The sequence below is a fragment of the Fundulus heteroclitus genome, chromosome 8 (genome assembly GCF_011125445.2).
Source record: "Fundulus heteroclitus isolate FHET01 chromosome 8, MU-UCD_Fhet_4.1, whole genome shotgun sequence".
Taxonomy (NCBI): Eukaryota; Metazoa; Chordata; class Actinopteri; order Cyprinodontiformes; family Fundulidae; genus Fundulus; species Fundulus heteroclitus.
This window is the reverse complement of record NC_046368.1, coordinates 32,520,731-32,536,200: the sequence shown is the minus strand read 5'-3', so window position 1 is coordinate 32,536,200 and position 15,470 is coordinate 32,520,731. Positions and strand designations below refer to the sequence as shown.

The following is a 15,470-nucleotide window of genomic DNA, read 5'->3' as shown; positions in this document are numbered from 1 at the left end:
GCTGGTGTGGGGGACCCAGGAACAAACAGGACATGTTTGCAAATGCACTAGTTTAGGAGGACATAATATACTGACGTTATAGGTTAAAATAGTTGCATTTTATATGTAACTTAATTATTTGTATGTAACTGTACAAACCGAGTAACCATCAATACAAAACATACACAAAAGTATGATAATAATTGACCAATTATAAAACAACATTTTTATTTTCTGTAACTGATTGAGGCCTGTCCCCTCCTAAGATTCCACCAAATAAAACAGCCGCAAAGCCGCTGTCCAGGTTTTCAGTCGAAGGGAAACAGCGCCATCTGCTGGCAAAGGCTTGCAAATCCCCGAATCGTGTCGGTGCCTCCTTAAAAACAACAAGCTGCTTTTTTCCGTGTTGGTGGGGCGAAAGTGTGACGTCCTGCCCCGCCCTAAATGAGATCTGACTCAGTGCTATCAGCCTGGGTGCCACGGAGGGAAGTTGACCGACTGTCAAAAGTCCACAGACATAATGAACTCCTGACATGCTCTCAGTCCAATGGTCAACATCGCCCTGCTGGCCCTCGGATGCCTGCGCCGCCGCTCTTGCTCAAAGCAGCCAGTCTGCGCGAGGACTTGAAAGCCGAGTGAGCGCGCGGCAGCCAACTACGCGTGTTGATTTCTATTTGGCTTTAAGAAGAGGAGCAGCTGAAAGTTAGGCCGAGGGGACCGCAGGCATGTCTGAACCGAGGAGATTTGTGAGTCCGTTCCACAGACCGCAGTTTGTGGCAGCCGCGGCTCCGGCGGGGAAAGCCAAGCTAACGCACCCGGGCAAGGCTATCCTGGCAGGTAAGGGACGGGAGGAGCGACCGCGGCGCTGAGCGCTGGCGTCTGGGACCTGTTTACAAGTTTGATCTGCAGCGTGTTTCCCTTCCACTCCCCAGGGGAGCCTTGTCTGTTTATTTTCTGAGGATGTGAAGATCTAAGCAAGTACAGTTGGGTGGTAATAACCCACTTATTCTTGGTAATAACGCAATCATTTAAAGAGTGGTTTTCTTTTTAAAGTGTTATTGAAAAACGTGTTATGTTTCTGATCCATCATTAGAATAACTCCAAAGTGCACGAAGCTTAAGAAAAAAGACTCAAACTAACAAGTATGCAAAAAACAAAAAAAAAAAAAAAAAAAAACTTTGCAGGAGCAATTGCTCTCAGACGCTCCCCCATCACAAGGATTGGAAACACAAACAGGTTTTATAGATGATGCAGAAACATTTACACTATCTTTATTTTACAAGGCAAGATGAATGACATTAATGCAGATCTTGGTCTCCAAGATTCTGTTTTGTGTAGACCACCATAAGTCTAACCAGTTTATTTCTGCGAACCATTCATCAAATAGAGCCCAGAATGGTGAGCCAGTTTTTGACCTGTTATCCTGGGTGCAGTATTCTATTGTTTAATTATACCAACTAAAAAACAAAACAAAAAAACTATGAGCAGAATAAAATCCAGCTGCATTGCAGAAGTTCCCGTATTCAGCTTTAAAGACAAGCGATTGCACTACAACAGATTGTGCACATGTCGGCACACTCACAGTATACTCTTATGTTGAAATACCATGTATTCACGGTGACGGTGTACTTGCACAAACATCTTTAACAAAAATCTATAAAATGCTCTAATTGTTAAACTTTATTTTAAAGAGAAAAGGCATCCACTAATACTACTTCTTGTAAAACAATGGAACATTCCGATCAAAAGAATTATGATTTTTGTCCTTTTGAGCTTGGTACACAGACTTGAGTGAATATAGTCAATAAATTCCTTGTAAATGTAGAAGTGGTTTTCATTGTGCTGAATATTATATAGCGGTTCCCCTTTTGGTGCTAATAGATTAACGTTGGGGAAAATGGCACGCTGATAGCTGGTAAGCCAGCCTCTGTGCTCAGGTATCTAGTCTGCTGTGTAACAAACACGTTTTTCTTGTAGCAAACAGCAGAACCTTAAACAAGAGATCTCTGGGGTTCCTATAGTTTCCAAGCCATGGCTGGTTTTACAGCCAGCTTACTGGCAGTGTGCAGCAACTGGTGGGGGGGAAAGGCCGGTCAAGGGACTTTAAACTGTCTGTTAGTGGCTTTGAAACCATAACTTTTTAACATATCTGCAGTTGAAACCAGATTAGTTACATGCAATGTTTAAGAATAAATGAAACATTTTCATCACTATATGACATGAAATTGGACTATAGGTTTCACGTTTTAGGTCAGTAAGGGTTACCAACATTATTTTTATTGGCTGATTGCCAGATTAATGAGAGAATACATTTTAGATTTTTTTTCCCAACTTTCTTTAGATTTAGAAGTTTACATACACTAAGATTACTGTACCGTTAAGGTATTTTGGGAAAGCTCAGGTGATGTCATGGCATTGCCAGCCTCTGCTAGATGAATTCACAACGTTTGAGTTAGAAGAAGGCAAACCTGTGAATGTATTAAGCAGCACCTCAAACACAATCCTTTTGTGAGCGACGGAAATCAGGCAGGATATCAGAAGATAAACATTGGACGTCCACAAGACTAGTTCATCCAGTTAGGAAACACCTTAAACACGTTCTACAGTACCTTAACCAAAGTCTAACCGCCACAGATCTCCTGTGATGTAATCATATTCACTATTTAAGTGTTCTTCAGTAGATTTTTAGAGTTTGCGCCCAGAGACTGATTTAGTTCACAAGCACATCTATGAAGCGTGTGTAAGTAAATGTGTGTAAATCTGATGTAGGTCTTGAAAGGATCCACAACTCTTTCCATTATGTTTTATGAATCGACCTAACTACCGTTGGGAGAAAAAAAAACTTATTTTTAAATGTCAAGCTGGCATAGGCCACTGACTCTGCCGACATTGTTCATTTGTGTCGATTAACTCCAGAATTCAGTCACAAAGTTAGAGCTCGGGCACCAGTGGGTATTCAAATTACCCGATGACCCTCAACATGCCGCTAAATTACTTAGAAATTGGTTTAATGTAGAACAGATTCCTGGATCAATGTGTCCATCTGTGCTTTTGTGTCTCTGCTCTGTCTTCTGTAACCCCCAGTCGGTCGAGGCAGATGACCGTTCATACTGAGCCCGGTTCTGCTGGAGGCTTTTTCTTCCCGTTAATGGGGAGTTTTCCTCTCCGCTGTCGCTTCATGCTTGCTCAGTATGAGGGATTGCTGCAAAGCCATGGACAATGCAGATGACTGTCCACTGTGGCTCTACGCTCCTTCAGGAGGAGTGAATGCTGCTTGTCAAGACTTGATGCAATCTACTGGGTTTCCTTAGATAGGACATTGTTTTGACCAGTCTATATAATCTGACCCAATCTGTATAATCTGATTGAATCTGACTTTGAAAAGGGCCTTGAGATCACGTTTCATGAATTGGCGCTATATTAATAAAATTGAATTGAATTGAATTGAAAGTTCAAAGACAACAAAGTCGGTGTTTATCACAAAGCCCGAATCACAGTGCCAGAGAAAATTTGTGAGCAGAGCTGAGGAAGTTTGCGTGGGTAAGACGGTCTACAAACCCGACCCAGTTCCACCAGATCCCTCAAGAGGGATGGGCCGAAATTCCAGCAAACTATTGTGTTAGGATATGTAAAACGTTTTGACCCAAGTCATACAGTTTAAAAGGTCATTTGACCGAATACCGAGGACATCTATGTGAATGTCTGCATTTGTTGAAAGCAAGAACATATATATATATAGTCATTATGTTGGGATTCACTAAATCTAAATAATTTCCTTAAACAGTAAAGGTTTAGCCTGTGCTCATGTCAGACAGTGAGGGAAATAAGATTACGTATTTTTAATACGGTGTATGTAATATCTGGTTTCAACTGTGCGGTGAAGCGGTGACCAGCCTGTGCCTATATGCACAGCTACAGGATGTCCTTTCAGAGGACCTTGTTGGAATTAACGGGGAAGAGAAAGATCTCCAGACCTACCTGGGTATGGATCGGTTGATTTAGGCAGGAATATTCAAAGCTAGAGTCTTTATTATATATACTGTTTGGTAAAAACCCAACAACATTCATCTTTTTTTCTTGTTTAGGCCTATTTATGATTTTATTTCCCCCCAAAGACCTCTGTCACTCATACTAAATGATAGCGTAAAAGCAGGATTAGTTATGGAAGAAGAGGATTTTTTTTCAGTGATAGAAATGATCAGAGAAGACTTCAGGACATTTGTCTTCTCTTTTCTGGACAGCTTAGACATTTTGTCCTAAAACGGGACTCGTACCTTAGACTTTAGCACAGACTCTTTTGCTTGCCTGTCTCTCTAGTCAGTCAGTGACAGACAGTTGGGCTCCACGCAGATCAGCATGTACTGGAGAGCAATCCCTATCGGCAACATTGCATCATCAACACCGTTAACACAGAGACCGCGATAATAAGGACCACTGATCATGTTTGAAACTTTGAAGTTAAAGTGAAAACCACAGTCATTGCCCATCATTTTAGAGCACGTGGCTCTAAATGGTTCAGCTGGTGTTTACTAACCTCTGCCCTCATAGAGTTTGCTTTGAGGCTTGGGCCTCTGCGCTCACAGTCACTAGCCACGATGACAAAGCACTTTGCTCCCTCCGCCTGCGCTCACATCACAGATTACAACACGTCTGCCCCAGGCTCAGTTCAGAGGCTTAGTTTTTTTTTTTTTTTTTTTTTTGCACTGATGTTACAAACAGATTGCATTGAAACTGTCCTCAGGACAGAGTGGTAAGAGTAACACACGAGGACAGGTCAGAATCGAAGGGGATAGGCACAAGCGGTGGCTCTGAGACAGTGGAGGGCTCACACAACGCCATGGCATAACATGTACAGGTGCTTATGCCGGAGATAGTATTTATATAACACAAAAGAGGCACGATAATCTGCAAATGTTGCTTCATTTTATTCAGTTTTCTTTAGATATGATATTATCGTTCACTGTGGACTCTGCAGTTGCAAAAATAAAATCACATGTTACTTAAAGCCTGCTTCCTGCACTTGTGACAGCGTTTTCTAGATGCTGGTGAAACACTTTTTTTCCCTCTAAGTTGCTCACCATAGGCTGGTTTGCTGCACACCCTCTGGTTTAAAAGTGCTGCCCAGAAATGTCTTCTAGAGGACAAAGTGACAATAGACAATTAAATTTCCATCTATGGGTATATTTCTATTTAAATAGACCAACGTTTTGAGATTTTGTGGTGACTATGAAAGATGCGAAGTTGAAAACTTTAGTAAGTTTTCAACTTTCCAGTTGTTTTATTTTTAACCCTTTATTTGGATTAGTATACCTGTAGTTAATTTATTAAACATACTTAAGTATAAGTATAAGCTTAAATCTTAACATTGATGTACCTAGTCTTAGACTTCTGTTTATACTTTTGAGTATAAGTCAAGTATACTTTACTATACTATTGTTAAGTGCATGAAATATAGTTTATAATAAGTAAGATTTAAGTGCACTGCCTCATTTTAAGCATGAAATAAGTATACTTGTAGTACACTTGAATAAACTACGTCTGCTAAGGGATTGCCAGCACTGCTGGAATCCCCCAGAGGCTAGTTTAGATCCCAGAAAGCACACCTATGGACAGTATGTAAATACGTAGGGATGTAACTCTGGTGTAGGACTTCAAACAATCAACAGCCTGTTCAGTCACATTTTTCATACCTAAAGAATCAATTGATGGGAGAAAAATACTTCATTCTAAATGTCAAGCTGACATATGTGACCAACTCATGTTGACAGGATTTTTGTTAAAATGTTCTACTTCTGAATTTATGATTTTCATGCTTGCAGGATGAAAACCAGCTTGATGCATAGTTTAGGCGGTTGTTTCAAATGTCATTCGCAAAGGGATGCGAATTCAGCTTGTAATTAGCTTTGAGTTGTCCCTTTAAAAGTGTCTCTGAGTCCATGTTCTTGAACCGTTTAAACCTCACAGAGCAGATGAGAAGGTATAGATTAGGCATTAGTCTTTGATTTCAAAATGTTAAAATCCTAAGGTGCTGTCACACTGACTCAAATCTAGCCATGTAGGTTGGTGTAGCTAAAAAGTAGGGCTAAACCAAAAAATGTGGTGCATATTGTGAAACATGATGTCCTGTTATGTCTATGAACTATGTATATTATTGTTTATGATGAGCCCTTGTTATACATATATGGTATAAATTAAGATGAAGGGTGTAAAATGTGTGCTAGTGCACCAGGATATAGAAGTTACCTTACCCATGAAGTCACCATTATTTTCCTTTTTCTAACCTTAGTGATTGTGTGACCGTCTTGGGTGACAAGCAAAATGCTCTATACATATGCTCTGAAGCCAAATTATTATTTGTTGCTGAATTAATCAGAAAATTAGGTCAGGCTGCCTACAGTAGGAGCCACTCCAAATATTCAGCATTCTGAGATGAGCTCATCTTCATCGGCAGAGACAGAGCGTCTGCATAGCAGAGCATGAGATTAAATATCATGATTATTGCAGTAGAGAAAGTGCAGGTAATTATAGATTTTTACTGTTTAGATATATTCCCTCTGGAACAGAATCTAGCCAAAGCCTTACAATCTGCTTTGTTAACTTTCATCCTAAATTGACGGACTACATGCACATTTGAACTCGATAAACTGGTTCTTTGTCTTTCCCCCAGCTTGAATATGCGGACCACTGCAGGTACTGCTCTGAGTCTTGTCTGTTGATGATTGTGTTTTGCACTGTGGTCTTGATCCTGGCTTAATTTGTAGTTTGAGCGTTAGAACCAGTCTGTAACTAAACAACCCACTGCCTGGGTGTGTCATAACCAGCACTGTTGGCACTCAGAACTGGCATCCATTAAACACTTGAAAGATTTGTGTAAACCATGGTTTGGGAAACCTGTTTTCTTGTGATTGCTTTTGCACAAAACTCCCGTCTGGATTGCGTGAGTGTTGGCTTGAACCACTGGTGTGCAGAATTTCACTGCATGACTTTTTGGAAATGCATGTTAAGAGCATCAACATGCTCCACTCTTTTTTTTATATATATATATATATATATATATATAAGGATAAGTTCAAGGTAAAGCAAGGGGAGTTCTGTGAAAGAGTCTTTTCCTTGTCACAGATTCAGCTGCAGGTTTTTTTTAAGGTTCTTTCCTCCATTTTATCAGTTTACGCCTTCTACCGTGTTTAAAGTTTGATTTCCTGCACTTTAAGCATACAATACGCCTCTGTTTGCATTAGAAGAACGTGTCCACTCAGACCCAGGAACTGCTGTGGTTGCTCACTAATGTGTGGTGTACAGTGCTGATCTGGAGGTTACACGCCCCCTTGGCTAGGAGTGGGGCCAAGGGGAGTATCTGAAAGCACAATCACACAGAGATCAGCCCAGCCAATCAGCTGCAGGCACCCTGTTTGCTGTTCAACAGCAGATGTGTGAGAGCCAGGAATTTAAGGTGGAACTGCTCTGCTCGCTGTACGGGAGGCCTTGACAGTCCAACACAGACTTCATTCAGAGCTTTTGTTCTATTCTGCTTTACCCAAAGTACATTTGATTTTATTTACTTTATCTGTCCAAATTCCTTGCATCTTGTGCAGTGAGTTTTCTTGTGTGAAGCATGTTTGTGTTATATTTTGTGTGACAAAAACAGCACCCTCTTTATGTTTAAATGTTTTCTGTGTGATGACCGTACGATCCTTGAAAGGTATTTGCACTCCTTGAACCCTTTTTCACATTTTGTAAGGTGATGTACAAACTTGGTGTGTACATTTAAGGTGGAATAAAAATGATACACCGTTTTCACAATCTGACTGGATCGGACTTTGTAAAACTGACCTCTGAAGTTACCTAGTTGGATTAGATCTTATTTTGGGGTATCAGAGGAAAGGGGTTGAATACAAATGGATGGCATATATTTTAGAATTTTTTTTATGTAGTATTCTCTATCTACTTCACAATTAAGCACTATTATATGCTATACATCACATATGGTCTATCACACAGTATTCAGTTAAATTACGTTGATGTTTGTTGTAGAAATGTAATGTATGAGTGCTTTAGCAGGGTAGGCTACCAAAAGCTGAAAAGATCTGTCTGTAAGGGAAAGCTGGTGACTGTAGTGCTGTGACATCAGCCTGAGGGCCCATCAAAATCACAAATATATGAGCAGATTATCAGCAACTATTTCTTTGAATTAGTGGGTTTGTGGGTTTTAGGTATGGTTCAAAAAGAGAAAACAATATAAGGCCTACTAGTATGTTTGTAATCCCTCAGCTAGGATCATTGGGTTGCTGATAATACACACACACCAAATCTTTTTCTGACATAAAGTAATTATGTTGGAGGCCAAGGGTCTGCAACACATTTAAAGCGATAAAGGCAGCAACCAGGGACTGTGATCAGCAATGATGTTGAAGACTTCACTTTTTAAAATATATTTTTGCTTTTGGTTTCATAAAATACTTTGATCTATATTGTGTATTGCTTAAAAAAAACGTTAAAGTCTTTAAAATAAGTTTAAAGAGCTCTTGTTTTCCTCCTGTGTGCTGATTCTTCCTCCTGGTTTCTCCAGAGGAAGCCATCTTGACGGAGATGTTTTTTTTCTTCTGTTCACTCAGGTGGGATAGCAGGAGGCATTGAGATCTGCATCACCTTCCCAACAGAGTATGTAAAGACACAGCTGCAGCTCGACGAGAAAGCCAACCCTCCTAAATACAGAGGAATTGGTGAGTCTTTAGGAGCCTCCCAGTGTCACCCAGTGGGACTTAAGCGGTATTCGGCTCCGATTGTCAAGCCGTCCACCAGTTGATTTGGGGGCAAGTTTAAGAATCTGGAGGTTAGCCGTCCTCAAAGTCATGCCCAAAACATGGCAGGAAAAGCATGTAGTTGAGATAAAACCTGCTAGGACACATTTTACAAAATGTTAATGTGGGTATCTCTATTCATTTGAACCTGAATGGGTAAAGGTCCGCTTAGTGGATCTAATCCAGTGAATCCAGTGAATCTAAAGTGTTGCCCAACACAGATAAAAGAAAAAAAGTTGCTTTACTAATCATTACACCCTGGTGAATGTTGTAATTGAAGTGTATTCCATCATTTGGGGCAACTTTCACTATCAAATTAGTTATTTGAATATAAGAATCTAGAAATGGACTTAATGTTTAAAGTGAAAACTGCTCCTCCTGAAAATCTATTCATGCCCTATCTGTATTTAACCTGCGATAACCCTGTTATCGCAGGTTAAAACACAAGCAAACACAAGTCCTTATACGCAAGAAGGCAGTCTTTGACTTTTCAACTCTGGCACACTAAGGCAACCCAAATCTCACCCCGGAGCGGCTTTTCTCTTAACGTTTTGAACCTATTCAGGAATCATGTCAAGCTTTTATACACTGACTTCTGTCCATTCCTTCGTGTCTCGTGCCTTTTCTGCCTCTGAACAGTGGACTGCGTGAAGCAGACGGTGAACAGCCATGGGGTGAAGGGGCTCTACCGAGGCCTGAGCTCGCTGCTGTATGGCTCCATACCCAAAGCAGCCGTCAGGTACTGCAGCCACACTGCTCAACACACGCAAGGCCTCGTCTGATGTGGAGAGAAGTGAAAAGTGCCTTTATTTATTTACAATGAAGTTGTGGAATTATAAAGACTGTTTTATGTGGCTCAACTCTACGGTTGAGCCACATAAAACACGCCGGTTATTCAAAAATAACTAAATTTAGTTATCAGAAATAACTAAGTTTAGTTAATTTTGGTTTTTTTTTAAGGTTCTGGCAGTTTTTCACAAAGCCATGTTGTTTGATTGTATTGAAAAAAAAGAGAGGCATTACATTGTAAGCTTGCACTAAATAAACAGACATTCCTTTTTATTGGACAAGATGAACCAAAACGTCCTGCTATAAATCGTGTGTTTTTCTCTGTGGCGTCAGCGACTTTCTTTATGTTTCTGTCCCCTCGGCAGATTTGGGGTGTTCGAGTTCCTCAGTAATAAAATGCGAGATGAGAGCGGGAAACTAGACAGCAAGCGAGGATTCGTCTGCGGCCTTGGAGCCGGCGTCGCGGAGGCTGTGTTTGTAGTCTGTCCGATGGAGACCGTCAAGGTACAACTAGAAAGTTACAAACTACTTCAAACAATGTCTTGTTCTGTTTGTTTGAGTCGTTCGTGTTTGGGCCTTGCAGATTTATTCACACGCCCTGACCAGGTCCACATTTTGTCGCCTTACAACCGCAAACCTCTTTGTATTTTTTTGGGATGTCATGTGATAGGGCGACAGAAAGTGATGCGTGATTGTGACATGGAAGCATGGGGATAAAGTTTCAAAACTATAATATCGGACATATGTAAATTCAGCCTCATATCCTTTAATAAATAAAGCCATCTGTTCTGTGAAGAGGGGTCAAGAAGAAAGTTGTGGAGAGGTTTAACGCAGGATTATAAACCAGTATCCCAAGCTTTGAAAATCCTATCAAATGCATTGAAGTTGGTCGATGTAACGTGACAAAGTAGGACAAGAATAATTTTTTTCAAGGCAGTGTACATTTCTTTGAAGGCTGCAGAAAAGCAGGGGGATGTAATAAAAGAACAATAAGTGGTGCATGGCTCTTCATGCTATGCTTGTTTTATGATAATTGACCATTTTTAAGAACATCAGTCCTTGGAGGAAAACTAAAGTTTTTAATTTTACCTTGCTGGAGCTGCAGAACTAGCAAGTAAAAAGTGACTACAAATGAAAATTAGTGCTTAAATGTGTTTTTAACCTGAATACTACCGTTTGGTGGATCTAAGGAACACCTCAGGTGCATTGCAGCCTTGATGTGGTATCATTTTGCTCATGTCATTTTAGCTTCTGTGTTTCTGCCTCTTTTTTAGGTGAAATTCATCCATGATCAGACATCAGCTAACCCAAAGTATAAAGGATTTTTTCATGGGGTCAGGGAGATTATAAGAACTCAGGGTAAGGAATGTTTTGTTTACGTTATACTGCCCTCTGCTGGTTCCCCACCATAAAGATTCTGTCACACTGGAAATGACTCATTTAGCAGTTCAGCTTTCCTCTCCGATTCTTATATATTATTTAACAGATTCCACCTTCCTTCTACTTTGTTAATAAATGAGATGCTGAAGTGTTTTTTGTTTGTGTGTGTAATGCATCTTCAGGACTAAAGGGAACCTACCAGGGGCTGACTGCCACCGTGCTAAAACAGGGCTCCAATCAGGCCATCCGCTTCTATGTCATGACCTCGCTGAGAAACTGGTACAAAGGTACGAAAGCAAAGCTCTGCAGTAATAAAACACATCTAATGGATGCAGCTCTTTCAAAACAAGGCCACTTCTTTTCCCACTTTAAGGTGACAACCCCAACAAAGCCATCAACCCATTGATAACTGGGCTGTTTGGAGCTTTTGCTGGCGCTGCCAGTGTCTTTGGAAACACTCCGCTGGATGTGATTAAGACCAGGATGCAGGTTAGCTCCCTGGACCCTTATGAGTCGTCTCTTAACTCCACCAGTAGCACTCTTTGTGACGTTTGCGTTTTTTCAACAGGGACTCGAAGCCCACAAGTACAAAAGCACCGTTGACTGTGCAGTTAAAATCATGAAATATGAAGGACCAAAGGCGTAAGTACAAGTTGATGGACTACAGTGAGGTTAAAAACCATGATCTGAAGGTTTCTCTCCTTGGTCTCTCATTTGCTTGTTTTGCTGAAACATTGGTAATATAGGAAATATGTCTGAAACACAAAATTAGATGCTGCTTAAGCACCTTAATGAACTAAAAATGCTACACGTCAAATACCAAAGCTTCAAGCAGAAAAGTTGCACTCGCTGTCAATATGGTTAAGCTCCGAATGTTGAAACCTTGCAAATGTGTTACCACCCTCTCCTTTCTTGTATTACATTATATACACCACAAACTTCAATGTATTTTTTGGGGGGAATTAGTGTCATAGACCAAGTTGTGCGTAGTTGTTAAGTGAAAATTAATTGATGCATGTTTTTCACAGTTAACCACAAATTCCCATCTGAGTGGAGCGATTTTAACTGGTTTCTCTGAATTATCCCTGGGAGTGAGTCTGTGCCTGCATGGTTGTTTTGTCCTGTGTGTCTCTGTGATGGAGGGGAGACCCATCCAGCTGGAGATGCACACCAGGTCTTCCTCCTTGGTCTTCAGGATGCTGTTTGGTCACTGATGTTCTGTAATTAACCCCAGAGGCCAGAAACAGTTCAGGTGGATTTATGGTTGAATTACACACAGATGGACTCTGTTCAATAGTTAGGTGGCTGGTGAAGGCAGTTGTTTGGGATGGATTTCATGTAAGGGTACCACAGTAAAGGGGGGCTGAAAAACAGAGTGTATATATATATATATATATATATATATATATGTGTGTATGTATATATATATATGTGTATGTATATATATATATATATATATATATATATATATATATATGTGTATGTGTATGTATATCTATGTGTATCATATATATGATCTGTCTCTCTCTCTCTCTCTCTCTCTTCTCTCTGTGTCTGATCTCTCTCGTCTCCTCTCTCTCTCTCTCCTCTCTCTTCTCTCACCTCTTTGTTTTCTCTCTCTCTCTGTCTCTCTCTCTCTCTTCTCTCTCTCTGTGTCTCTCTCTCTCTCCATCTCAATCTCTCTCCTGTGTGTGTCTCTCTTCTATCTCTCTCTGGTGTGTCTCTCGTCTCCGCTCTCTGGTGTGTATATATATATATGTATATATATATATGTATGTCTATATCTATATATCTATATATATATATATATATATATATATATATATATATATATATATATATATATATATATATATATATATATGTGTGTATATATATGTATATATATATGTGTGTATATATATGTATATATATATATGTGTATATATATGTATATATATATGTATATATATATGTATATATATATATATGTGTGTGTATATGTATATATATATATGTATATATATATATATATATATATATATATATATATATATATATGTGTGTATACTATATTATATATATAGGTGCTGTAATATATATATATCTATATATATATAATATATAATTATATATTTATATGTGTGTTATTGTATATATATATTTTCTATAATTATATATATGTATAATATATATATATTATATAATTATATATATATTATATATATACTTAGCTTTTTCATTTTGAAAAATGTGACAACCACCATTATCCATCCACTGTGCTAATTTGTGTGGTCTATTCAATGAAATACCAAAAAGATTCATTGGGGTCTGAGGTCGTAACATAATTTGAAAAAGCTCATTGCGCAATCTGGGTGCGGTAGTTCCTGGCTACTTTTTACACCAACATGTCCCACATCAACATTTTAACCTGATCGGAATTGATTCATGGCATCTCCAAGTAACATCATGCTCTCCACGTGTTCAGGTTCTACAAAGGTACCGTTCCTCGCCTGGGCCGGGTGTGTCTGGATGTTGCCATAGTCTTCATCATCTACGAGGAAGTCGTCAAGGTCTTGAACATTGTGTGGAAGACGGACTGAACCGGGCGCCTCGGTGCTACATTAACTGGAGTGCTTTGAGAGTAACTAAAACAACCCTGGCTTCTACCTTCTAATGTCGACTACCTCCAAGTATTTTCAGACAGAAAAAAAAAAAGCAACGAGCTGGTTAAATACTTTTTTTTTTTTTTCTCCATAGCACAGCAGCAGCGTTGCAGGAAACCGGTGCTCACAGTTGCTCTTTCCCCCCACCTAAGATTTCCCACAGGGCGATCTTGCTTAAAAGCTCAGGGAAAAACGAGCAATACATTTATTTAGATCCGCTCTGCTAAAAGAGATACGAGCACTCACGGCCCAAGCTACTGCTCTGTGCACTTAATAAAAAAAAAAAAACTAACAGCCAACCCCTTATAATGTGATTTAAACACTAGAAGAAAAAAATATATATACTTGAAGAAGAAAAAAACTCAAATATAGCATTTTAAAGCCCTTTTTTAACAAGAGATTTTATTAGTTTGGTACCTAATGCAACGAAAAATAATGAACATTCAGATGTAATATGCTGCTGGGGGATAAATAAATTGAGAACTAAATGCCTTAATCCTAGAATGTTAAAATATGTAGATTGTGTTAGAGGTGTAATTTAACAATATGGTCGTATGAAAATATGCTTAAGATGCACACATCCTTTAAGGAGGAGGGTTTGCCTTTAATTTGTAAAGAGCTTTTACTGTTTATTTACTTGATGCCCTAAGAAGTGCCTGCATTTGTGTGGTTCATTCTGAGCCTGAGGAAGAGAGGAAGATGTGCTTTGTCACTACAGAGTTCAGGAGTGTGCTCGGTTTGAAGCGCTGCTGTTATTTCCCGCAGCAGTGCCTAAAGTATTTCTAAAGCTTTTCACAGCGTCTCAGCCCGTCTGCATCGGCATCAATGTTCCTTCATACTTATTGAAATTGTACATTTTGCTTTTAACGTGTTTCAGTTTCAACTACGGGTGCCTTTCATCTCATTCCCACAAGCTTTTAATGCAGATATTTAGTTTCTGACTGTCTAAAGCTAATTGCCTTTACCATTTACACCAACTGAGGACCTAATGTGCCAACCGCTGCTCATAACAGAGTTCTGTGTTATGGACTAAGAGCTTGTAAATTGTGAAACTGGCTTGTTTACATGCAGTGCTAATACTTCCTTTGCCGACTTCGTGTACAACACAGTATGTTAACTGTGAATTGTTATTATTTTTTTTATGTTTCGTGTTAATCTTTTAACCCTGGACTTCCATCACAGCTATTTAAATGTATCTGGGGGTGTTCAGAATAACAGTGAATTTGTTCACAATCCATAGAACATCATATTGTGCCTTAGGTCTCATTATTTCCTCTATGCATGCTCACAAATAAACATGGATCAGACTGTTTGCTCTGGGTTTTTTGTCATTTTCTTCGTCTTTGCACAAACACTTTATTCACTTACATTTATCATTTTGTTTGCATTACATTGACAATGAGTATTTCTTATGGCATGCAGAGAATTGTGTAAAGTCACACTCTTGGCAGGTTTAGAAATTGTTTTTATTTCACCATCTAGATTTTAATAGAACATGAGGTGATGATACTGGTTTTGTATCATTTTTAACAATCAGTGGAAGAATCTTTGTTGACGTTACAACAATCAAAGCGTTCTTATAACAGTTGAGCTTCTATTGCACGCACACTGGTATGCTGATGATTTATGTTTGGTGATGAGCTCCAAGTCTTTGAGGGACCATCACCCTAAACTTGATCAGAGTCAGGTGGGAACTCCAAAATGTTAATATTCTTCCCAATCACTGGAACGATGTAGGTAAAAATAAAATATGACTTTGAACTTAAATCTGACAGGATTTCAGCTGATTAATATGAATGGAGCTTTTAAGTCTATTGCCTTAAATAAACATGCAGCTCATCGCTTATTGTGAGATGGAGAAAGGACATACCCTGAATCT

General features: G+C 39.2%; 1 protein-coding gene across 1 annotated transcript; it reads left to right on the top strand.

Moving 5' to 3' along the window:
* The first annotated feature begins 418 nt into the window (after positions 1-418).
* slc25a1b (slc25a1 solute carrier family 25 member 1b) lies at positions 419-14,904 on the top strand. The gene is made up of 9 exons (XM_012852170.3): positions 419-816; positions 8,592-8,699; positions 9,417-9,516; positions 9,932-10,070; positions 10,841-10,925; positions 11,129-11,233; positions 11,320-11,435; positions 11,515-11,588; positions 13,414-14,904. The coding sequence occupies exons 1-9, from the start codon at positions 705-707 to the stop codon at positions 13,526-13,528; spliced, it is 954 nt and encodes a 317-aa protein (XP_012707624.1). The 5' UTR covers positions 419-704; the 3' UTR covers positions 13,529-14,904.
* Positions 14,905-15,470: the final 566 nt, after the last annotated feature.